The sequence below is a fragment of the Gigantopelta aegis genome, chromosome 1, assembly GCF_016097555.1.
Source record: "Gigantopelta aegis isolate Gae_Host chromosome 1, Gae_host_genome, whole genome shotgun sequence".
Taxonomy (NCBI): Eukaryota; Metazoa; Mollusca; class Gastropoda; order Neomphalida; family Peltospiridae; genus Gigantopelta; species Gigantopelta aegis.
In genome coordinates, this window is record NC_054699.1 from 21903190 (window position 1) to 21929397 (window position 26208).

Sequence of the window (26208 nt, forward strand, 5' to 3'; positions counted from 1 at the left end):
TTTGTTTTGTTTAACAGCACCACTAGAGCACATCGATTAATTAATCATTGGCTATTGGATATCAAACATTTGGTAATTTTAATCAGAGAAAACCGGCTGCATTTTTTTCCTTAATTCAGCAAAGAATCTTTTATATTCCCATAGACAGAAAAGCACATACCATGGCCTTTGCCCAGTTGTGCACTGTTTGGAATGAGAAAAAAACCCAATCAGTTGAATGGATTCACCAAAGTGTTTCGATCCTGCGATGCAAGCACCTCAAGCGAGTACTCAACCAACTGAGCTGAATCCTGCCCCCTTAGAGAGACAAGGACTGGGATATGGAGGTGGATGATAGTGAAAGAAGCTGTAAGATAGGTCGAGCTGTCAGATCGGGAAGAAATGAGATGGAATTCAAAGGGGAGATAGGAATGGGGGCAGTGGGATAAAAAGAAAAAAAAGAAAGGATTTTTTTTTTTTTTTTAAATACTGTCCATGAACACACTTTTCAGAGGTCTGTGAGTCTAGTGGTTAGTGAGACAGATTTCGGTGTAGTGGTTTTCAATCTCAGGGCACTCAGGACTCGGTCTGTCTTCCCGTTGTTATTGGGATCTGACCTGTCAGCCTTAAACCCAGTGGCTTAACCACTCGGCCATTATGGCTTGTGACCCAGCTCTGGTTATATCCAGGTGAAGTTCTCACATCGCCTGCCAATTAAAGAACTGACATTAATCACGTGACAGTTGTCTAAAATGGTCCACACAGAATACAGTGGAACCCCTCGAAATTGGACACTCACAGGAAGGAAATGTTTTATTTAAAGACACACTCAACACATTTTATTATATGGCATCAGACATATGGTTAAGGACCACACAGATAATGAGAGCGGAAACCCACTGTCACCACTTCTTAATGGGCTACTCTTTTCGATTAGCAGCAAGGGATCTTTTATATGCACCATCCCATAGACAGGATAGCACATACGACGGCCTTTGCTACACCAGTTGTGGAACACTGGCTGGAACGAGAAATAGCCCAATCGGCACACCGGTGGGAATTGATCCTAGATCGATCGCGAATCAGGCGAGCGCTGTACCACTGAGCTATGTCCCACCCCAGGACACTCACAGGACCAAGTAAAAAGTCTTGTCTGGTTTAAAGAGGTTCTGTCTTGTACGGATATTTGATTTTATTTTATTTCAATTTATTTTTGTGCTTACATCCAATTGAGGTTCAAGCATGCTGTCCTGGGCACACACTTGATCTATCTGGGCTGTCTGTCCAGGACAGTGGGTTAGTTGTTAGTGGTTAGTGAGAGAGAAGAGGGTGTAGTGGTCTTACACTTACCCATTGAGTTGTTCAAACTCGCTCTGGGTGGGAGCCCGTACCGGACTGCAAACCCTGTACCTACCAGGCTTAACCACGACACCACCAAGGTCAGATGTTTGAAAAGGAACGGTGAAACGTGTCTGTTTTGAGGGAATTCCAGTTATTTGAGGGTCCAGTTTACAGGGGTATTGTCTGGAAATATTTACATTACAGCAGATTTCCTCCCTCTATATCTGTGTGGTACCGACGCCATATAACCATAAATAAAATGTGTGGAGTGTGTTGTTAAATAAACCATTTCTTTTCTTCCTCCTTCTACTGGTCTAACCAGAGGGGACTATAGGTTTCATCTCCGTCCTTCTGTCTGTCTGTCTATCTGTCTGTCTTTCTGTCTGTCTATTCCACATAGAGTGTTCCAGATGGGTTTTTGTTTTCACTGTGCCTTGAGATGTTGAGCTCCTTGAACTTAGGAGATATAAACATTTGTTTTCCAGAGTTATGGCCCTTGTTCTTAGGAGATATAAACATTTGTTTTCCAGACTTTTTTTTTTTTTGGAGGGGGGGGGGGCTGAAAATATAGAAATAAAATTTTGTATATACCTTCTATTACAGATCATGTTTAACATTCATGGCGATTTACCCATTCTTGGTAGAGTTATGGCCCTTGTACTTAGGAGATAGGAAAATGTTTTGGGCCTGGTAGGAAAAAAGAAAAAGTGTTTTATTTAACGACGCACTCAACACATTTTATTTACGGTTATATGGCATCAGACATATGGTTAAAGACCACACAGATTTTGAGAGGAAACCCACTGTCGCCACTACATGGGCTACTCTTCCGATTAGCAGCAAGGGATCTTTTATTTGCGCTTCCCACAGGCAGGATAGCACAAACCATGGCCTTTGTTGAACCAGTTATGGATCACTGGTCGGTGCAAGTGGTTTACACCTACCCATTGAGCCTTGCGGAGCACTCACTCAGGGTTTGGAGTCGGTATCTGGATTAAAAATCCCATGCCTCGACTGGGATCCGAACCCAGTACCTACCAGCCTGTAGACCGATGGCCTGCCACGACGCCACCGAGGCCGGTCGGGCCAGGTAGGAAACATGTATTGCTTTAGCAGTACTCTCAGAATTCTTGTTTTTCTTAAAGAGGCCATTCAGTGTTATCGGCATCACCACAAGCTTACAACCTATAAGCTGGAGGGGATTGGGTTAATGCCATTACACGCTTTTAAAACTAAAAATTAAAATATCCTTTGAAAAAGACATTTTTTTGCTGTATGCTTTTAAGAGGGTGAGGGGGATTAGCAAACAAGAGTCTGCTTTGTATGTTTGTGAAACTGCTTTGTATGTTTGTAAAACTGCTGACAGTTATAAACAATTCCTTTGCAAACACTAGCTGACAAGAAACAGTATGCAGCATATATTACTGATTTTATGGCAACCTGACCCCGTGCTTATAAACCTTAAAGTCTAGACTTTAATAAAGTCTAGACTTCAACGTCATGGCAACGCCATTCAAATAGCATTACGTTAAAGTCTGGAATTTATTAAAGTCTAGACTAAGTTTTATAAGCACGGGCCCAGGATTTACATGCATACATTTCCAGGGCTTAAGAATTTGTCACATACAGCAATATTTTAAAAACATTGCCATGGGTGAAATGATCCGCCGACAGCAATTTTGAGCCTGCCTATGTCAGGAGGGGTTTTTTCTCTTTTTTTCAAAGTGACTTTTGCCACAAATCAACATGACTGAAAGGTTATTTTGCTGTATGTAGGTAGACATATTTCAAAAGAATAAATGTTAAATACTGTCAAATAATACACACCAGTGCTCTAATTCACAAAACTCTCGCAACTTTGCGATATCGCAGTGCAGTGCTAAAAGACTTGCAAAGAGGATGCTTTGTTGTCTAGCAGAGCCATAGAGAGCTTTGTGAATTAGGCCCCTGGTATATAGCTTGCCATCATTGAGGTGCTTTACTGAAGGCAGAAGTGGGTTTTTTTAAACCAGTGGCACAAAAGTGCCGTCATTGACCTAAGACAGTGTATATCCAGACCTCTGAGAATCTGCGTGACCCATTTATCGATTACGCAAAAATAAACCCAAATAACCCATTTCATTTTTGCGTAACCCGCTATATCAAAGTAAATGATACTCTAAATTTCACGCAAACAAAACATAGATTATGCAAACTTGGATTCACACGAGCAGCACACGAACGAAATGACGGTTCTCGCAATTTTCAGAAGCCTGATATCCCATAGACAGGGTAACACATACCACGGCATTTGATATACCAGTCGTGGTGCGACTGGCTGGAGCGAGAAATAGCCCAATGGGCCCCCTGACTGTGCATGAAGCAAGTGCTTTACCACTGGGCTACACACACACACCCAATATATTTAGAATGACACATTTTCAGAACTAAGGCAAATCTGTAGAGTTTTCTAAAACCATTGCATATTAATGTGCTGTATCTCATGTATTACAATTTTCATAGTTGGGTGGTGGGGGAAGGGTAATTTTATTTTATTTTTATTATTATTAACATTTATATTCCCAGTAGTCATTTATAATTCATGTTTCCACCAGTTGTTTATATTTGATATTTCCATACAGCAATCAAAACAAAGTTTTAAGTGCTTAAAGAATTGTTCCACTCTAGCTGTTTTTATTAGGTCATTGACAGAAATATACTGATGGAAAGAAATAAGGGAACACATCAAATTGTAGACCAAATTTAATTCCCAACTAGTGTAGTAATGTCTGTATTTCATACCAAGTTGTAACGTGGGATTGAATGTCTGTAGTGTTGAATGTGCTGCCCATATGTTCCCAGTCCACTTCTGATAATATGAATTGATTTTTTATGCTGTCATTATTTCTTGTTGCTATCTGTGTGATCCTTTATTTCTTTCCATCAGTATACATTAACTCATTCACCTCTTGGTGGTGGTTGTTGTTGTTGTTGTTTTCATCTATTATTCAATATTCTAGTAAGATTGGCAGATCCAAAGTGGCACAAGTTTGAAAAGGTTAATACAGCAAAGGAAAGAATAACCTCAGTACATTTTAAACCTCAGCTTATCAGAATATCCAAGAATGGGCCTACTGAGGAGGTTACATCCTTCACTTTTATACTCACTTTGTCACAGACAGAACAGCACATACCATGGCCTTTGATATATACCAGTCATGGGGCACTGGTTGCATATATATATATATATACAGACAGAACAGCACATACCATATATACCAGTTATTGCATTGTTGGGATGGGGGAAAAGCCAATCAGAGAATGGGTCTGCTGAGGGGGTTCAATCCTGTGACCAACAAACTTCAGGCAAGTGCTCTACCACTGAGCTAAATCCTCCCCCCCCCCTCCCCCATCCTACAGATGTATCACATTAAACCAACAATTAAGTGGGAGTTTTTGCCAACAGGTGGCAGATTTTACCAACTATAAAACATTTCTATGTAACAGATGAAAGATATTTCATTGTTTTCTGTCAAATACATGTATGATTTATACATCTCATTCCAGTGTTCTCGCTGCTCCATTTAAGCGGGGCGCTCCGCCCCGCTATTCCATTTTGACGCCATCCTTTCACATTCTCCGCCCTTCTTTATTTTTGTGCACTCCACTTTATTTTCCAGCACCTATTTCCACTATTTCCAAATGCACACTTTATTCCACACAAAAAAAGAACAATCAGTCTGCACACTGGACATCAAAGGAAACAAGCCGCGTTGTGTACAAAAAAGCAATTGACGAAACATTTACGACAGTTGCCGTAACGTAAATTAATAGTATTTTTAACAGCCTCTATTTTGTGCCATATCTGTATCCATTTGTATGTTTAATAGACATAATAAAAGTTGTATTTTATTTGAGCAATGAAAACATTTTTACAGATTCGGCAATCTCCGAATGAAAAAAACCCTCACTTATTTGGTGCCAAATTTGTCACATGATCAGAACGGTCATTCTGTCTTTTGTTTCCACTAACTATCGTCTGATATTTTGTCCTCCGTTGCAGATATAAATTGGTTGTAACTGATGATTTTTACTTTTTGTCATTTCTGTCATTCTGTTTATTTAGCAGTTCTTTGTAAAATATTGTAAACTTTTAATTTTGTGGGGGATATGAACGCTTATCAAAACAACGGAAGTGGTAGTGTTTATCATTAAAATCATTTATCTTGAGTGCCAAATAATATATACACCGCCTTTACAAAAACAAAACTGCTTTTTATCAGCTGGCGATAATATTTTATCACAGCGATCGATTCATTCGATGAAGATGGAAATAACATAAAATGTATCTGAGCTGTCCGTGAATGTCAGACGGATATCATCAGACCGATATCATCTTCGGTTCAGTTAAAAGATGAGTGCTTGTATTTCCTATTTACTTTTTGCACTTTTTTGTAGCCAAAATCAGGAGTATGTCTTTTCACAAGTCTACCAACACACAACAGTATGGTAACTAAACTTGCCCTCCCCCACTTTTGAGTTTTTTTGTGTGTGTTTTGTTTAAGGGTGTGGTGCTGAGCGGCCACCCTCCTTTAATTTTCACACAACGAGAACACTGCATTCACTGATGTCTATAACCATATCCTACGAGATGAGCATGATACAAATTTATTAATGGTTGGTGAAGTATGGTGAAGTCTTAGGCAGGTGGCTGCTTAATACAAGTTAATGTTTTTAGATGATTAGTGGTGGTCTCTTAAGACAGATGGAGAGTGGAACGTAGATTGATCATTGTCAGTGAGTTCATTGGGCTATTTCTCATTTTAACCAATGCACCATGACTGCAACCTCTGATTGCCCACAGCAATCAGCAATGCCGTGGAGATTGCCATGGAGTTCTTAATTCTCCACAGCATTGTTTTGCCTTGGTCTATATTCAGGGTTTTCTCAATGGCATGTTGTTTTGCCATGGATATTTTCTGAATTGCAGGGGTTGGACTGGTATATCAAAGTCCATGGTATGAGCTATCCTGTCTGTGGGATTGTGCTTATAAAAGATCTCTTGCTACTAATGAAAAAATGTAGTGGGGTTTCTCTCTAAAACTGTTTTTCAAAATTACCAAATGTTTAATGGCACTTTTAACAGGTTTGTTGAAGCCAGTACTGTTTCATGTATTATTACATACCTATTAAATCTTACTATATAAATACAGCTCTGAATACAAGAATTGAATACAACTTTCCATATTCAACTCAAGTGCTGGAACTATACCATATTCAATGCTACTATTTATAGCACATGGTTACCGGGAATGCCCTTCACGATATGTAAACAAAGTTTGTGCTTGGTTTGTTTAAAATGTTATTTTGTGGAAATTTTGAACTGAAAACAGACGAAAACGGTGACAAATATTTACAATTTAATGAGCACGAGCTTTTAATCCACAATAGTTAAGGTCGACGACAGTCACTTTTTGGACCCTTGTTTTGGCTTCGTTACATCATACACAATTCTTATTCTTTTTCAATAAATAAAACATCTCCAACCGTAATTTTATGATATGATATATTTGACAAAAGGTACGTTTTATTTCTTTCATCTTTCAAAATTTCAAATTAATATTTTGTCCAGAATTATGAAAAAAATTAAAAAGTACCAACCTGTAAACAGCGTGTCTGCTTGTTATAGGAATTTGACAGGGGTCAAGGTTAGTAGACTAGTTTTTATTTTAATGTGGCGCAGCATTGTAATAATACAGCTAATTTTGAATTTAAATGACGTCAGTATTCCAATGACGTCACTTTGCATCTCCTTAAAATAACCATAAACTGGGTACATGACGTTTCCTTTTTGGAAAAATTCCAATGTAAAATTGCTATTGAATTTTATTTTTTCTTAACATTACTAATGCACCTGGATGTCTTTGAACAAAATCTTGTGATTAAAAAATTGCACCTTTTACGAAATATGGATCTCTAGTGAAATTACGGTAAGATATGCTATATTTATTGTGTACGAAGCCAAAACAAGGGTGCGAAAAGTGACTGTCGTCGACTTTAGCAACAATGCCGTCTCCTCACATAGAAAACTTGAATGAACTGTCAACCAGATTATTCAGTAGAGCGATGATTTATGGAGGCACATTTAATATAAACTTAAACTTTTCAGCAACGAATAATTCCATGAACATCAATAAAAGAAAACACATCGATGACGACTCCGACACTGAGTGAACAATTCTTAACATTTTTCTTCGTTGATAAAACTGGCACGCTGAAGGTTTTCTGACGTATTACGAGCAAATTAAATATATTATTCGTGCATTTTAGCTATTACATTGTCTTTAAGAGGCATTTCAAACAATATCATTAAAATTATAGGTAACTTTTCACTTGTTCTTTCTTATTTCTGTGGGCCCATTGCTCCAGCCAGTGCATACCACAACAAAGGCCGTGGTATGTGCTATCCTGTCTGTGGGACAGTGCATATAAAAGATCCCTTGCTGCTAATCGAAAAGAGTAGCCCATGAAGTGTCAACAGCAGGTTTCCTCCCTCAATATCTGTGTGGTCCTTTACCATATGTTCGACGCCATATAATCATAAATAAAATGTGCGAGTGTGTCATTAAATAAACCATTTCCTTCCTTCCTTAACCATATTATGTCCGATGCCATATAATCGTCAATACAAATATGTTGAGTGCATCATTAAGTGAAACATTTCTTCCTTCCTTCCTGCCTTCCTTTAGCAGGTGTCACAGATTTTGACTTTTTTTTTTAATTATACAACATAAGTGGATTTCAAACTACAAATGCAGAGTTCTTCATGCTCACTGATTTTTTTTTTTTTTTACTAGTACAGTGAAAACCCTCTAAATTGGACAGCCACGGGACCAAATTAAAAATTCTGTTTTTAAGAGGATTTCGGTTTAGATGGGTTCTATTCTGTCATGATATTTAAAAAGGAACTTGAAAAATGTCTGGGTTTTGAGAGATTTTCTGTTTACAGAGGGTCCAGTTTTGAGAGATTTTCTGTTTACAGAGGGTCCAGTTTTGAGAGATTTTCTGTTTACAGAGGGTCTGGTTTTGAGAGATTTTCTGTTTACAGAGGGTCTGGTTTTAAGAAATCTTCTGTTTAACGAGGATCCGGTTTTGGGAGATTTTTTGTTTACAGAAGGTCTGGTTTTGGGCGATTTTCTGTTTACTGAGTGCTAGGATCCGGTTTTGGGAGATTTCATTGTGGTAGTAATGCTATAAAACTCTTCTAAACCAGACTCTCTTGAGGACAAGAAAAAAAAATCTGTTTTTAAAGGGTATTAAGTTTAAAGAGGTTACGTTCTGTATTAATATTTGAAAAAAGAACTCTGAAAAATGTCTGGTTTTGAAGGAATTCCAGTTTATAGACGGCCAGCTTTGTGGGGTTTCACTCTATACATGTATATACAAAAAAAAAAAAAAAAAAAAAATCTTTCTTTTATAACCTCATAAAGGTTGATAAAATTTAATGTTAGTGAATTTTCGTACTCTTTAATTGTTTCCACTCATTACATACAGATATATTGTATTCTGAATGTTTTTATTTCCTTTCCTGGTATCGTTCTTCTTCATCCTTTCCCCCTCCTCATACAAAAAAAATTAATTTGTTTTAATGTAAGTATAACAGAAAAAGGTGAAAGGAAAAAAAGCTATATATTGTATTTTTTAATTCCTTTTTCTTTTATCTTTCTCCCCCCCCCCCATTCCACTCCCTCCCCCATACAAAAAAAAAGTTATTTTAATACTGTTAGAGAAAAAAGTGAAATGAAAGAAAACGGCTGTATATTGTTTGTATTGTGAATTTTTTTATTCCTTTTCCTTTTTATCTTTCTTTTTTCCCCTTTCCCCTCCCTCCCCTCCCCCCATACAACAAAAAAGTTATTTTAATACTGTAAGAGAAACGAGTGAAAGGAAGGGAACAAAAAGCCATACGGAAATAATTATCACCATTGTCGTTGGTGATTTCCCCCATCCTGGTGTTACGTCTGATTGGCCGAGGGTTTGGCATGAAGTGGCTGTGGCGGCGGCATCGTGCGTGCGTGGAGAGGCCTCCCGCAGTTGGGTAATTATCAACAGTGGTAATCATGCACACATTGTGCGGCAGACAATGTCCGCAAATTGTCTCGCTGATTGATGCAGTAATAACGGTCGGCCGCTACCAATACCAACACTTTTGGACATTTTTTTACCTTCACACTCTCTCTTATCTCTCACTCTAAACGGCTGCCTTAATTACTATTGATCAACTTGGAAGGAAGGAGAAAAAAAAAGGTTTCAAGTTAAAAATCGTCGTTCATCATCTAAGCTAGCGTTCTGCTATATCGTTGAGTGATCGTAATGACTAAGTGCTGTTTCAAGTTCTCTGCACGTATCTGTATAAACCAAGAGTGCATGTGAGGAAAAAATAAATGGGGGAAAAAATAAATAGTAAAGGAAGAAAAGTTTGTTGAGTGTAATGACTATTTAAAACATTTCTGTACACGTAGACTGGTGCCCGTGTGCCCACGTTAAAACAGAAAAAGTGTTATTGCCAACTGTTGACCAGTGTATTTAAGTGATGAGTTTCAAGAAGCCTCTGGGGACGGGCACGTGAATGTAGCTCTCGGCTGCGTGAAGTTGTAAAAGCACACGTTTGGTTGATTTAATTCTGTGTTGGCTTCATTGAGGGTTTTGTTAAGACGATTCCCGACTCGTGTGATGTGAAATTAGCAGTAATTGTGTTGGACGTTTATACAGATATATCCAAGCGGAAAAGGATTCCCGTTTCTTATTGGTTGTAGCCATTCTCGTTGTGCGATGATTAATTGATCCATTGATTGTTTACGTAATTCTGTTGCTGGATAGTAGATTGTGTGACTTGTACAGTGTCGTCAACTCAGTGACAGCAGTTCATTGGATAGTAGATTATGTAACTTGTACAGTGTTGTCATCTCAGTGACAGCAGTTCATTGGATATAAGATTGTGTAACTTGTACAGTGTAGTCATCTCAGTGACAGCAGTTCATTGGATATAAGATTGTGTAACTTGTACAGTGTCGTCATCTCAGTGACAGTAATTTATTGGATTTTAGTTCGTGTACATAATATTTACAATGTGGCATCCAGTTTTATATGAAGTTAAAATTTACAGGTAAACAATTATTGAGTGTTTAATTTTTATCAATATTAATAGGCCTCTAAGAGTTGTATTTTTATATAAACTATTATGTAAACTAGTGGTAAGTTATTAAAAAATAATTTCAGGTAACCCATTTTATTTTGCATTATCACCATGTAAATGATGTCATTAATTTAATATGCAAACAAAATTAATTATACAGAATTGATTACAAAAAAATTAAGTTTTATTTTGTTCAACGACACCACTAGAGCACATTGATTAATTAATCATCGGCTATTGGATGTCAAACATTTGGTAATTGTGACACGTAGTCATCAGAGGAAACCCGCTACATTTTTCCATTAGCAGCAAGGGAATTTTATATGCACTTATCCCCTGACAGGACAGCACGTACCACCAATTGTGGTCCACTGGTTGGAACGAGGAAAAATCAGTTATTTGAATCGATCCTGTGACGCAAGCATTGAATATTTTAAAAGTTGTTTTTGTTAGTTTTTTAAATTGTATTATTATTTTTATTTTTATTAATTAAGTATGAATGTGGGAGAGGAAAGGAATATTTTAACGACACCCCAGCAACATTGTTTAATGACACCCCAGCACATTGTTTAACAACACCTCAGCAACATTGTTTAATGACACCCCAGCAACATTGTTTAATGACACCCTAGCACATTGTTTAATGACACCCTAGCACATTGTTTAATGACACCTCAGCACATTATTTAATGACACCCTAGCACATTGTTTAACAACACCTCAGCACATTGTTTAATGATACCTCAGCACATTGTTTAATGATACCTCAGCACATTGTTTAATGACACCCTAGCACATTGTTTAATGATACCTCAGCACATTGTTTAATGATACCTCAGCACATTGTTTAATGACACCTCAGCACATTGTTTAACAATACCTCAGCACATTGTTTAATGACACCCTAGCACATTGTTTAATGACACCCCAGAACATTGTTTAATGACACCCCAGCAACATTGTTTAATGACACCCTATCACATTGTTTAATGACACCCTAGCACATTGTTTAATGACACCCCAGCACATTGTTTAACAACACCTCAGCACATTGTTTAATGACACCCCAGCACATTGTTTTAATCAGTGACTATTAGATGACAAACATTGGTAATAGAAAAGAAAGGAATGTTTGTTTAATGACACCCCAGCACATTTTGTAATGACACCATAGCACATTGTTTAACAACACCTCAGCACATTGTTTAATGACACCCCAGCAACATTGTTTAACAACACCTCAGCACATTGTTTTAATCAATGACTATTAGATCACTAACAGTGGTAATAGAAAAGAAAGGAATGTTTGTTTAATGACACCCCAGCACATTGTTTAATGACACCCTAGCACATTGTTTAATGACACCCCAGCACATTGTTTAATGACACCCCAGCACATTGTTTAATGACACCCCAGCACATTGTTTAATGACACCCCAGCACATTGTTTAATGACGCCCCAGCACATTGTTCAGTGACACCCCAGCACATTGTTCAGTGACACCCCAGCACATTGTTTTAATCAGTGACTATTAGATGACAGTGGTAATATAAAAGAAAGGAATGTTTGTTTAATGACACCCCAGCACATTGTTTAATCAGCAGCTATTAGGTATCTGACAATGGTAATAGAAAGAAAAGGAATGTTTGTTTAGTGACACCCCAGCACATTGTTTGATCAATGGCTACTAGGCGTCTAACATAAAAATTATTAAATATTGATGTACGTTAAGAGAATTTATTTCATTTGTTTAATTTGTTTGTGTTTTCAGGGTTGACGACATCATTGTGAGAGTGAACGACGCTGACGTTTCAAATTGTACACACGCGACTGCGGTGGAGGCATTGAAACAAGCCAAGCAGAAAGTCATACTGGTTCGTATGCATGGTGTTCGTGTGCATACAAAGTTTCAAATTTCCAAATTTCAAAGTTGTAATCCAAATTTATAATTTCAAAAGTTGTAATCCAAATTTCCAATTTCAAAGTTGTAGTTCAAATTTCTAAATTTCAAAGTTGTAATCCAAATTTCCAATTTTCAAAGTTGTAATCCAAATTTCCAATTTTCAAAGTTGTAATTCAAATTTCCAAATAAAATTGTCCTGAGTTTGCTGCCATTGTTCATTTCATTTCAGTTTTATTTCTGTGCTTATATCCAATTAAAATTCAAGTATGCTGTCCTGGGTAAACACCTCGGCTATCTGGGCTGTCTGTCCAGGACAGAGGGTTAGTGGTTAGTGAGAAATAAGAGGGTGTAGTGGTCTTACAACTACACATTGAGTCGTTAAAAATTGCTCTGGTTGGGAGTCGGTACCAGGCTGCGAACCCTGTACCTACCAGCCGTATGTCCGATGGCTTAACCACGACATCACCGAGGCCGTTTTGCCATTGTTGACACTTAGCCGACTAACAGAGCAATTTTTTTGGTAATAACTACAATCACATATAAACATCTTTGTGCTGTAAACCAGGAAATGTTGGTGGGCATAAAATATCAACAGATTTAGAGAGGGCTTTACTAGACACTAATATTTCATGATGTTGAATTTGTAGAAACATACAATAGACTGTTCTAGAAAACTTTAATACAGTTATTTTGTCAGTAATTAACTGAAAGCACAATATTTTGTTACATGCTATTGAATAAATCAAAACGATAGCAAACAACAATAGTTAGTTACCAGGGCCCTGTTCCACGAAAGAGATCTTAGCCCTACTATTGTCGTAAATACCTACCATCGAGACCTTAAATATTTTCTACGATTGTCAGCCCGTTCCACGACACGGCGTAGCTACTATCGTCGTAAATTACAGTGACAATTTACAATTGGTACAAGGCAGTTGTAAGCCACTAACGTAGCTGTTAAATGGCAGTTAGATGATGATTTGATAATTTTCTAAGAAGGATACTAACTCTTTGTGTAAAAAATGGATCTAATATATACCAAATACCTTTATTGAAACTCTGTGATCGATGAAAAATAGTCTAGGCCTAACGACCTTCACACAAAAATAAGGGAGATAACTCTCATGTCTTATGCATTCGGCAATTATCGCTTACCGAATAAATTGACAAAGTTACTTCATGCTTGTCCCATACCAATGAATACATCCAACATGTTCCAAAAAGTCGGTAAAGAATTTATTATTTAACTAATTCGCACTTCTTTGCAAAGAATCTATTAATAATTAAAGGGGCACTTACGACTACCGTGAAGTTGCTTTGTGGAACGGCTGTAAAGTTTACGGTTCCAGTTGTAAAACTCACCTTAAATCACTACAATTAACCTTAACTACAATTCTTTCGTGGAACGGGGCCCAGGCACTTTACTGCAAGCGACAGGACGTTGCCTAGTGGTAAGGCGCTCACCTGATGCACTGTCGGTCTAGGATCGATCCCTGTCGGTGGGCACATTTCTCGTCCCAGCCAGTGCACCATGACTGGTATGTCAAAGGCCGTGGTATGTGCTATCCTGTCTGTGGGATGGTGCATATAAAAGATCCCTTGCTACTAATTGGAAAATATAGTGGGTTTCCTCTTTAAGACTATATGTCAAACTTGCCAAATGTTTGACATCCATTAGCCGATGATTAATAAATCAATGTGCTCTAGTTGTGTCGTTAAACAAAACAAACTTTTTCATTACTGCAATTTTCTACAGAATTTGAGTCGTCTGTAAGCTGAATAACATCAAAATAGATGAAAAGGATTATTTCACCTAATCCTATAACTTTACGGGGTTTTTTAGTTCCTGATAAGACATTACTAAAGTTTCATGTTGCTAATATGTCACTTATTTGAATTTTCTTAATTTCATAATCGCAAATAGTTTATGATTAATGGACATGTATCAGTGTCTGTACAGTCCATGTAAAAGTTTTGTTTTCTTCAACAACACATCGGCTATCGGATGTCATTTAATTACTTCCAAGTACTTTAAGCATTTATTTTTATTTATCTGTTTGCTGATATGCCATAAATTGAAATTGAATTGAATTGTCAGACATTTGGTAATTCTGAAACACCAGGGAACATTTTGTTCAGTATCACGTCGCGATTTGCTACGCAAGTTTCAGAGATCGCTACACAATTTTAAAACATTAGAACAGTAGTTGCTAATCAATTTTTAGTTGACAAGAAATATGCACAGTCATCGGTGCCGGCCTCAGACCGGGGTGGGTAGAGGACGGGGGGACTTTTTCCTAATGCAGCTTGTGACGGGACATAGCCCAGTGGTAAAGCACTCGCTTGATGCGCAGTCGGTTTAGGATCGATCCCCGTCGGAGGCCCCAATGGGCTATTTCTCGTTACAGCCAGTGCTCCACAACTGGTGTAATAAAGGCTGTGGTATGTATTGTCCTGTCTGTGGGATGGTGCTAATTGAAAAGAGTAGCCATGAAGTGGTGACAGCGGGTTTCCTGTCTATATCTGCATAGTCATTAACCATATGTCTGACGCTATATAACGATAAATGAAATGTGTTAAGTGCGTCGTTAGATAAAACATTTCCTTCCATCCTTCCTAATGCAGCAAGGGATCTTTTATATGCACATCCAATAGCTGCTGATTAATAAATCAATGTACTTTAGTGGTGTCGTTAAACAATTAAATCCGATAGTAACTCTTTTTTTTTTTATCCTTTTCAGCATGTGAAGCGTTTGAAATGTGAGAATAGGCTGGAATTGGAGTTGGTCAAAGGGAACAAAGGTTTGTATGGAAATTCTAATTGTTGTTTTTTATTTAATATTAGCAAGCATACATGTATGTCAGGGTCAGATTTCACACAACATCGTAAGCCTTGTTTTGCATGTAAACGTAAATCTACGACTAAACCACAATTCTTATTACTATTATAGCACAACAAATATAGTTAAAAGTACATGTATGTCATTTTCTTTTGTCCTTAAATTACTCCATCCTCTGTAATGATGTAATTTTTTGCGTGAAATAGATGCCAAACACATGTAAAATCTACAATTAAACCACAATTTTTATTACTATTATAGTACAACAAATATAGTTAAAAGTACATGTATGTCATTTTCTTTTGTCCTTAAAATACTCCATCTTCCGTAATGATGTCATTTTCTGCGTGAAATAGATGTCAAACACATGTAAATGTATGGTAATGTTTTATGAAATATAGGCCCTTGTTTAGTTTATGCCACTTGAAAATGTCAATGAGTTGCCTCCTAATTTATTTCAAAGAGATTAACCTACAGTAGTCCTAGTATCACAGAAACATTAAGAAAAAACCTACGTAATTCAAGTTCTTTAGGATTAGGTAGGCCTAACTCGTCGGTTACGAGAACTGTATTCACGTGTCCGAACAATCGGTTACCTAAGTAAAATTCATGTGAACTGATTTCCGGTTACCTAAGATTTTGAAATATTGTCTCCAGAATACCCTTATGTTAGAAACCAAATATATCCGCATTTTAAAAAATTTCTGAGGTATCTTGAAAAAATATTTCTTGTCTTTTCTTAGTACTGTTTTATTCACTTGATATTTAAAAAGAAATTCAAAACCAGCTTTAACATCATTATTATCCTTTAAGTTGGTTTTTTTTCTCTCAAACTGGGAAACCATTTTTGTTAAAAAAATTATGCCAAAAAAAAAAAGAATTTTTAAAAAGCATGAATGTATAATTTTTAAGTGTTTGACATTTTGGTTGACGTCGGTAGCTGACGACGTTTTGGCGTCACTTGGAGGTATATTGATCTGAGTTCTGCATACTTAATTTACTATTAGCTCACGCAGCTTTGTGAAATTTATATTTCCATCGAAACCCTACATTTCATGTGAATAATTTATTTTGAAAGCCAGCAGATTTATGTGGTCTAGCCAGTTGACATTTAATTATCACCTTAATGACTCGGATTCAGATCCCACTGGAGGCCAGCTTATGTGGGTGTAGGTATCTTTACATGCAATGTTACAGTGTGGACAATTTTAAAGGTGCAGACCCTAGTTTCAGCAAATGAAAATGGACACTAAGTTTAGTTCATCTAGAAACCTGTAACACATTTGGATACAGTTGTAAAAGAGAGTAAAGTTTGTTTTATTTAACAACGCCACTAGAGCACATTGATTTTTTATCTTATAATCGGCTATTGGACGTCAAACATATGGTTATTCTGACATTGTTTTTTTAGAGGAAACCTGCTGTCGCCACATAGGCTACTCTTGTTGTAAAAGAGAGAAGCTAAAGTCTGTTATGTTTAAACATGGGGAAATACTGTTTTAAAAATAACTAGAAATTGTTTCCATAATCATTACTTCTCAAACAAACATGCATTTTTAGAATTATAAAAAATACATTTTGGGATATTACAAAAACCGGGATGACCAGAACCACTTCAGATGTACGAAAATAAATATTCTAAATAATAAAATATAAGTACACATGTACTTCTAATTTAAATGATCAAAAACGGCTTTAATAGTGAATAATATGTCGTAATGTTTAAAAACTAAGGTCTGTGCCTTTAAGTATGTACTGTGATAGTGTTTTTCCTAGAAATATGTCAAGACATGGCAGACCAAACTTTTTGGGGTCATTTTCACCATTTTCAGGACACTTCGTTTATGCAAAAATAAAACATTAATTAATTAATTGAAATAAAACTAAACTTGCACTCATGGGTTGTTGTTCCATATAAAGTATTAACATTAGTAGATTATTAAAATTTTAGAATTAATTTCCAAAAATGGCTTGTTTAATCTCAGTGTAGAATGGCGTTGATGGTGTGATGATTAGGGCAAAATGGTGATTGATTTTTTAAGCATGGTGCCGCGCCGTACTAAAACACACCAGGGAAAACACTAAATGGTTGCTTACCACTAAATCAAATCCCGTAGATGTTAAATGTGTGTTCATTAGCACAATTTTTGGCATTTGTTGCTGGCACGATCATCGCCTATATGCTTAGTTGCATTCAGTAAATATAACCACCTACTTTACTCAGGGGTGGGAATTCTCCTTGGTCATCCATTTTCCTCTCATGGAACATTGCGTTTCCTCGCATTTTAATCATCCTTTTCTCCAAAATGTGTCGGACGGCACAGATTTTAACCTAGGATTTCAAGAATTTCCGGAAACCCTCTAGATTTCCTCTTTTTTTACAGTTCACCAATTCCCACCCGTTTACTACAGCCTTCTATTTTTAAAGATAATGTTAACTTAAAGGTTAAAGTGACGCACCCTAGTTTGTAGGATCTCATTGTGTCAAATTCCGAAGGATCGATTGAACACACTGCAATGCTCGAACCAAAAACGAAGTTCCAAGTTACACTTAAACGTTGTTAACTGAATGGTTAGGTCGAACACCCCGATGGGTCGAACATTTTCTCGAGAATTCTGAGTTCGAGCCAACGGGATTCAACTGTACTTACATTTTATTATTTAATATATTAATTTTCATATACATGAAGCGGTTTGGGTCATCCAGGGTTTTGCAATACCCAAAAATGCATTTTCCATAATTCTAAAAACGAACGTTTTCCTGAGAAGTAATGATTATCAAGACATGGTTTAGTTATTTTTAGAAAGAAAGAAATATTTTATTTAATGACGCACTCAACACATTTTATTTATGGTTATATGGCGTAAGACATATGGATAAGGACCACACAGATATTGAGAGAGAAAACCCGCTGTTGCCACTTCACGGGCTACTCTTTTCGATCAGCAGCAAGAGATCTTTTATATGCACCATCCCACAGACAGGGTAGTACATACCACAGCCTTTGATATACCAGTCATGGTGCACTGGCTGGAACGAGAAATTGCCAAATGGGCCCACAGATGGGGATCAATCCCAGACCAACCACGCATTAAAGATGGTTTTCCTCGTTTAAACATCACAGACTTTAGCTTCTCTCTGTTAAACACTTATTCAAATGTGTGTTGCAGGATTGTAAATTAACTAAACTTAGTGTCCATTTTCACGGCCGAAACTAGGGTCTGCGCCTTTAATGTTATAATATAATTATGAGCAAACTTTACCAGAAAACAAGAACAGCTTACCGGTATATATGACATCATTGTAATGTTTTCAGTACGTGCACTGTACACAAATCAAACAAATTATTCAATAGAAAATAATACATAACGAACTACATCACTATTCAAGAGAGTTAACTCTTTGTCCTCTTTCATTTTAGCCAACAAGCAGTTTTATTGAAAATGAAAATATATAATGTTATCACCTGATATTTGACAACAACTTGGCAAACCATTTTTTGTCTGGTTTTAACTTTACTTTATTATAAAGTTAATCTTTAAAGCTCGTTGGTACTGGGTTCGCATCCAGTTAAGCTTCAAACACCCTGTTGGTAGATTGTGAGAGAGAAGTCAGTTTAGAGAATTTAATTATAGTTTATGTAGATCTGAAGTTTCATTCATTTATTGTTTATATAGGTTGTGAACATCTATTTATTGTTTATGTAGGTCTATAAAGGTTAATTTATTCCCCTACCGATCCAACCAGAGGGGTCTATAGGTTTCATCTTCATCCTTCAGTCAGTCTGTCCGTCTGTCTGTCTGTCTGTCTGTCCGTCTGTCCCACATATAGTTTTCTGGATGTTTTGTGTATAGCTTTATCATGTACTGTTACAGATCAAGTTTGACTTTTAACCAGTTATAGCCATTGAACTTACGAGATACGAAAACAATTTGGGCCCGGTAGGGAACATGTATTGCTTTAGCAGTACTCTCAGAATATGTGTTAATTTATGACTAGAGTCTAATATATTGTCTATTTACTTGCAGGTTAAATTGTTAATTTATTCATTGTTCTTCTATATCTAGATGTTAATTCTGTTTATGGTGTATGTAGGTCTGGGGTTCAGCATCGCTGGAGGGACGGATAATGAACACAGAACCGGAGATGATGGTATCTTTGTGACAAAGATTATTCCAGGGGGAGCTGCTGAGCAAGATGGCCGGCTGGAGACTGGTGATCGACTTATTGTTGTAGGTTTCTACATTAACTCTTTATAGCACGGTGCCCAACTTATTGCTGTAGATTTCCAGATTAACTCTTTATAGCACAGTGATCGACTTATTGCTGTAGGTTTCTACATTAACTCTTTATAGCACGGTGCCCGACTTATTGCTGTATGGTTCTAGATTAACTGTTTATAGCACGGTGATCAACTTATAGCTGTAGGTTTCTAGATTAACTCTTTATAGCACGGTGCCCAACTTATAGCTGTAGATTTCCAGATTAACTCTTTATAGCACAGTGATCAACTTATAGTTGTAGATTTCCAGATTAACTCTTTATAGTACAGTGATCGACTTATTGCTGTAGCTTTCTACATTAACTCTTTATAGCACGGTGCCAGACTTATTGCTGTATGGTTCTAGATTAACTGTTTATAGCACGGTGATCAACTTAGAGCTGTAGGTTTCTAGATTAACTGTTTATAGCACAGTGATCGACTTATTGCTGTAGGTTTCTAGATTAACTGTTTATAGCACACTGATCAACTTATTGCTGTAGGTTTCTACATTAACTATTTATAGCACAGTGATCGACTTATTGCTGTAGATTTCTACATTAACTCGATATAGCATGGTGATCGACTTATTGCTGTAGGTTTCTAGATTAACTCTTTATAGCACGGTGACCTACTTCTTGCTGTAGGTTTCTAGATTAACTCTTTATAATACGGTGCCCAACTTATTGCTGTAATTTTTTAGATTAACTCTTTATAGCATGGTGACCTACTTCTTGCTGTATGGTTCTAGATTAACTGTTTATAGCACAGTGGTCGACTTATTGCTGTAGGTTTCTAGATTAACTGTTTATAGCACACTGATCAACTTATTGCTGTAGGTTTCTACATTAACTCTTTATAGCACAGTGATCGACTTATTGCTGTAGATTTATAGATTAACTGTTTATAGCATGGTGCCCGACTTATTGCTGTATGGTTCTAGATTAACTCTTTATAGCACAGTGATAGACTTATTGCTATAGGTTTCTAGATTAACTCTTTATAGCACAGTGATCGACTTATTGCTATAGGTTTCTAGATTAACTCTATAGCACAGTGCCCGACTTATTGCTGTATGGTTCTACATTAACTCTTTATAGCACGGTGCCCAACTTATTGCTGTAATTTTCTAGATTAACTCTTTATAGCATGGTGACCTACTTCTTGCTGTATGGTTCTAGATTAACTCTTTATAGCATGGTGACCTACTTATTGCTGTAGGTTTTTATGTTAACTCTTTATAGCACAGTGATCAACTTATTGCTGTAGATTTCTAGAGCATGGTGCCCAACTTTTTGCTGTAGGTTTCTACATTAATTCTTTATAGCATGGTGACCTACTTATTGCTGTAGGTTTCCAGATTAATTCTTTATAGCACTGCGACCTACTTAATGCTGTAGGTTCATTCATTTTTCATTTTAACTTATTTTCGTGCTAATATCCAATTAAGGTTCAAGCACACTGTCCTGGGCACACCTCAGCTATCTGGGCTGTCTTTTTAATTGTTAGTGGATAGTGAGAGAGAAGAGGGTGTAGTGACCTTACATCTACCCACTGAATCGTTAAAACTCGCTCTGGGTGGGAGCCTTTTACCTTTTATATTAATTACGGTAATAACATTTTTAATTAACACCCTTTCTTATTATACCTTATGTCAAAACATTTTTAAGTAATGAATGAGACGTCTGTTTCAGGTAATAAATTAAGATATAATCTGTTCTGTTTTTAGGTGAACGATATCAGTCTTGAGCATGTCACTCACGAGCAAGCTGTTGCGGCACTCAAGTCAACGCAGGACGTTGTACGTCTCACTATCGGCAAGCTGACGCACCGACGCGGCTCCCCGACGCAAGACCAGCAGTCCCTTACAGGTTCGACCTAATTCTACCTCCGTCAGCGATGCATGCACCCCCTGGTGGAGAAAAACTCCCCGTGTGTGTTGTCAAATCCTCAACATGTTTTGTGTCGGTTGTTGATTTTTTTTTTTTTTTTCTTCTTCCCACGTCAAGATGGTGAAGGATTTTTTTTTTTTTTATGTCTTGTCAATAGAAACAATATGTTAGTTATTTGATAGTATCACTCCAATATTTATTAATACTTCGTACTAGGGATGCAGTTTTGAAGATTTTTTTAAAATCTTGATTTCAGATTTTTTGTTTTCAATAAAATAATTTTCACAAATACTGCATTTGATATGAAATGCTGAGAAGTGACCTTTGTATAGAGTTTTCAGCTTTTTAATGGTCATGGTTAATTTTTATTTTGAAATTAATATCCATTCCCTGTAAAGCTCGTAAATAAGGTTTAACAGGGTTCATACAGATTTAAAAAGTGATTGAATTTGAGAGGACATAATGAAAAGACCTTGAATGTGTTAAAACCCATGAAAAGTGCTTGAATTTGAGAAAATATTTTTGCAATGTGCTTGAATTGCATATTTTGTGGATAAATGTTCAAATTTATCTTCCTCAAGTTTATTTTCTCATAATTACAAAATTTGTCAGTTGGTATTATTGACGGTTTTAGGAGTCACCGTCATTTTATCACAAATAACAAAAATTGTTGGATACCCTGTTACGAATACTGACAAAAATATATGCAACAAAGTGTTACCAACTAAATGAGGTGAATGCAAAAGCCCCTGAAAACTAATTTTACAGTGAAAAGTGCATAAAAAGTGCATGAACCTTGTTCAAGGTGTCGTTTATCAAATATCTACACATGGTTTAAAGTACCATAGTATTTATATTACTAATTGACCAAAGAGCTTATTTAATGCATCATTACTTCATTGAATTCAGTGTGATTATGATAAACAGAGCTATGTTTTTTCAACAACAAAAATTGCTAAATATTAACATCATTTTTTGTAGAACTTAAACCTTGGATAGAGTTTCTTCTTTTTTCTTTTTTAAATTGTGGTGTGGTTAATGGTGAGCTTGGTGTTTTAGGAATTTTATCAGCAGCTAGCCTGTTAATACTGGCTAGACTATAGCATTATTGTTGTGAATGTATCAGGTAATTTGAAGCATTTTTTACAACCACTGAACATTAAAGCATAATTTGTCTAAAACACATCCTCCAAGTTTCCTGGCAGATGTACTAAAAGATGAGGGGATTGAGAGATATGGAATTTCTGTTGTTTTATCAACAACAAAAAATATACACCGTATATATTTAGGTTGTATGTGTAATGGCTGAATTAACAAATGATAGGTTGTGTTTCTAATGACTGAATTGTTAGGGCCGCAACAGTTAGTAGTGAAATACTATATATGTTAGTCTAGTATATTGTTAGTCTAGTCTAGATAGGTAGGTATATCAGAAAGTGTATACATATATATTATGTGTATATATATATTATATGTCGATAGTAATTATGTAGATAGACATAAAGAAACAGTAGTTTTATACTGTTTTTAATTGCCCATACAGTAAACATACAAACATTCTACAATAAGGGGAATAATTATTGAGATTTTGAGATGGAATACAACAGCTATGAATTCATATCTAGTTAAATATTAAATATATTACATACATTTATTTTTGCAAAGTTTTGTACTGTTTTCATTTTCCAATCAAGTATACATTCTTCTATAAGGGGAGATAATTATCCAAGATTATGGGTTGAAATTATTGCTGTGAATTAATATCTAGTTATACATACTATACACATTTGCGATTGAATATCACAATTAATTCATTGGACAGTAAATCAAATGAAATTTTGTTTAGGATTTATTCATTTCAACTTATTTTCATGCTTATATCCAATTAAGGTTCAAGCACGCTGTCCTAGGCACACACCTCAGCTATCTGGGCTGTCTGTCCAGGACAGGCTTAGTTGTTGATTGTTAGTGGTTAGTGAGAGAGAAGAGGGTGCAGTGGCCTTACACCTACCCATTGAGTCATTAAAACTTGCTCTGGGTGGGAGCCAGTACCGGGCTGCAAACCCTGTACCTTCCAGCCTTAAGTCCGATGGCTGAAGCACATTATTTTTTACCATGTCATGAGCACGTTGAATGTGGTTGATTGCATTTATCACACCTGTTGCTAACAATCCCAATTACTTTTGGTTGTGTTAGATTCCGTTCTCGTTTACCTGTAATTAATTCCTTTAGAATACTAAATATAACTCATGCTGGTGCTCCTAGTGGTGCTCTGTCATGACAAGAACATATCGCTCATATCAGACTACACACATATCATGTATATCAAATAGACATGCTCCGATTACATATCGTTCATATCAGACTACACACATATCATATTTATCAAATGGACATGCTTTGACTGCATATCATATACCGGTACTTTGTATTATGTAGATCAAATAGACATTCTTATACTACATATCATAGAGATGCTTTGACGACATATCTTATACCGGTACTTTGTATTATGTAGATCAAATAGACATTCTTATACTATATATCATAGACATGCTTTGACGACATATCTTATACATTGTATTATGCCCATATTATGTAGATCAAATAGACTTTCTTTTACTACATATCATATACATTGTACTACATCAGGGAACAGTATTTCCAGTAAACCCTTGTTCTGTTTGACTACACTCATATCATATATATCAAATAGACATACTCTAACTACATATCGTACTATATCCATATTGTAGATATATTGGACATACTTTGACTACATATTGTATACATCATACCATGTTAGGGCACAACCTTTCAAGTGAACCATTGTTCTAACCTAAGATTTTGAAATATTGTCCTCCACTAGATTCACATCGTACTGCTAATATTTTATTAGAGTCATGTGTTGCAAAATGAGTTGAACAGTACTTGTACTATCAATATTAAGACTCCATGCTTGGGCCTCTAGGGGCGGATCTGGCATTTTTATAATGGGGAGGGGAATCTAATATTAATGTAATGTAGTTTGGTGGCAATATGAAAAAAAAAGCCCAAGACTTATCATCTTATACAAAAGCAAAATAATTACTTAAGCAAAAATTTTTGGGGTAGTGGTTGTCCCCTAGAGGCTAGATCTGGTATTTTATAATGGGGACCGACGCCATATAGCTGTAAATAAAATGTGTTGAGTGCGTCGTTAAATAAAATATTTCCTTTATAATGGGGAGGGTGGTGTAATATTAATGTGATGTAGTTTGGTGGCAATATGAAAAAAAACCCACCCAAGACGTATCATCTTTAAAAAAAATTAAAAATAATAATAATAATAATTGCTTGAACAAAATGTGAGATGGGCTTGGTGTCATCCCCTCCCCCTACTAAATTTGCACCTGGCTTCTGCTTGTCCACTGCAGGCACAGTATTTTGTTTTCTGCTCATTCACTTCTTCCATGGATTTCACTTCGTCATCGCTCAATCATACAATGCTTGGCTTGTTGCAAGTTTGTTTTTAAAACTTATGTTTGTATTAATAAATAACCCTGTTCTGTATCACGAAGAAGACATTATGAAAGAATGATCATTCTGGGCCCATGCTTATAAAACTTAAAAGTCCAGACTTTAACGTCATGCTATTTGAATGGCGTTGCCATGATGTTAAAGTCTGGACTTTATTAAAGTCTAGACTTTAAGGTTTATAAGCACGGGGCCTGGTCTGTCTGTCTCTTCTCTCAATAACATGTTTTTATGAAGGATTTTTGGTCTGGAGGCAGAGTCCACATTGTTTAAGATTCCGTTCTCCCCGAGAGAGTCAAAGCAACTGCTATGTTAATTTCAAGTAGGATGGAGTAGTGCATCATTTTCCAGTTTGAAAAAAAAGGGGGTGGGGGCAGGCAGGTACCAGATGATATTAAAGGCTTCTTATCTATTGTGTTTGTTTAAGTTTGTATTAACATATCAGTCATCTGTTCATTTAAGTCCATCTTAAGAGTTTCTATTTGTTGAGTGTAGTGTTTGCTTAAGTCTGTTTCAACATATTACATTTTAAATATGTCTAGTGTTACATTACAGTAGTTAGTGTTTTCTTTCATTGCCTATGGTGTATCTTCATTCATTTATAGTTATATTCGTGCTTATATCCAATTGAGGTTCAAGCATGCTGTCCTGGGCACACCTCAGCTATCTGGGCCATCTGTCTGGGACAGTGGGTTAGTTGTTAGTGAGAGAGAAGTCAGTTAGTGGCCTTACACCTACTCACTGAGTCGTTAAAACTCACTCTGGATGGGAGCCTTTACCGGGATGCGAACCCAATACCTACCAGCCTTAAATCTGAGACTGGTCTGTGGTGTATATTTACATTCATATTGCTATATTGAATTGGTCTGTATTGTATTCTCAAGTGCGTATGACTTTAGGATTCACGTTAAGTCTTTGGTGTTGAGTCACATTATTAGTCCGCTAGCTTTATCATGTACAGTTACAGTGTGACAGGATTTGCCCATTTTTGACAGAGTTATGGCCCTTGAACTATAGAGATAGGAACAATTGTTGGACCTGGTAGGAGACGTGTATTGCTTTAGCAGTACTCTCAGAATGTTTGTTGAATCAAGGTAGTAACATGCAGACTAGAAATCTGAAAACATCAAGCCTTTCTGTTCCACATAAAATGGCTGTTTAAATTTCCATAATTTTACAAATATTTTATATAAGACTGTTGATGATCTTTGAGATTGGATTAATCATTCCATGAGCTTCCAAGTCTGTGTCCCCATTTTGACTTTACGGAAAATGTTCCAAATTTATCGATATTTGTTT

General features: G+C 36.4%; 1 protein-coding gene across 12 annotated transcripts in view; it reads left to right on the plus strand.

Annotated features, from left to right (window-relative positions):
* LOC121372108 (disks large homolog 2-like) overlaps positions 1-26208 on the plus strand; it is a 278624-nt gene that overhangs the window by 155603 nt on the left and 96813 nt on the right. For all 12 annotated transcript variants that reach the window (XM_041498440.1, XM_041498431.1, XM_041498374.1 and 9 more), the window contains 4 exons: positions 12268-12370; positions 15141-15201; positions 19336-19472; positions 21231-21372. In XM_041498440.1, coding sequence (XP_041354374.1) covers positions 12268-12370; positions 15141-15201; positions 19336-19472; positions 21231-21372 — 443 coding nt within the window. The remainder of the gene's footprint in view (positions 1-12267; positions 12371-15140; positions 15202-19335; positions 19473-21230; positions 21373-26208) is intronic.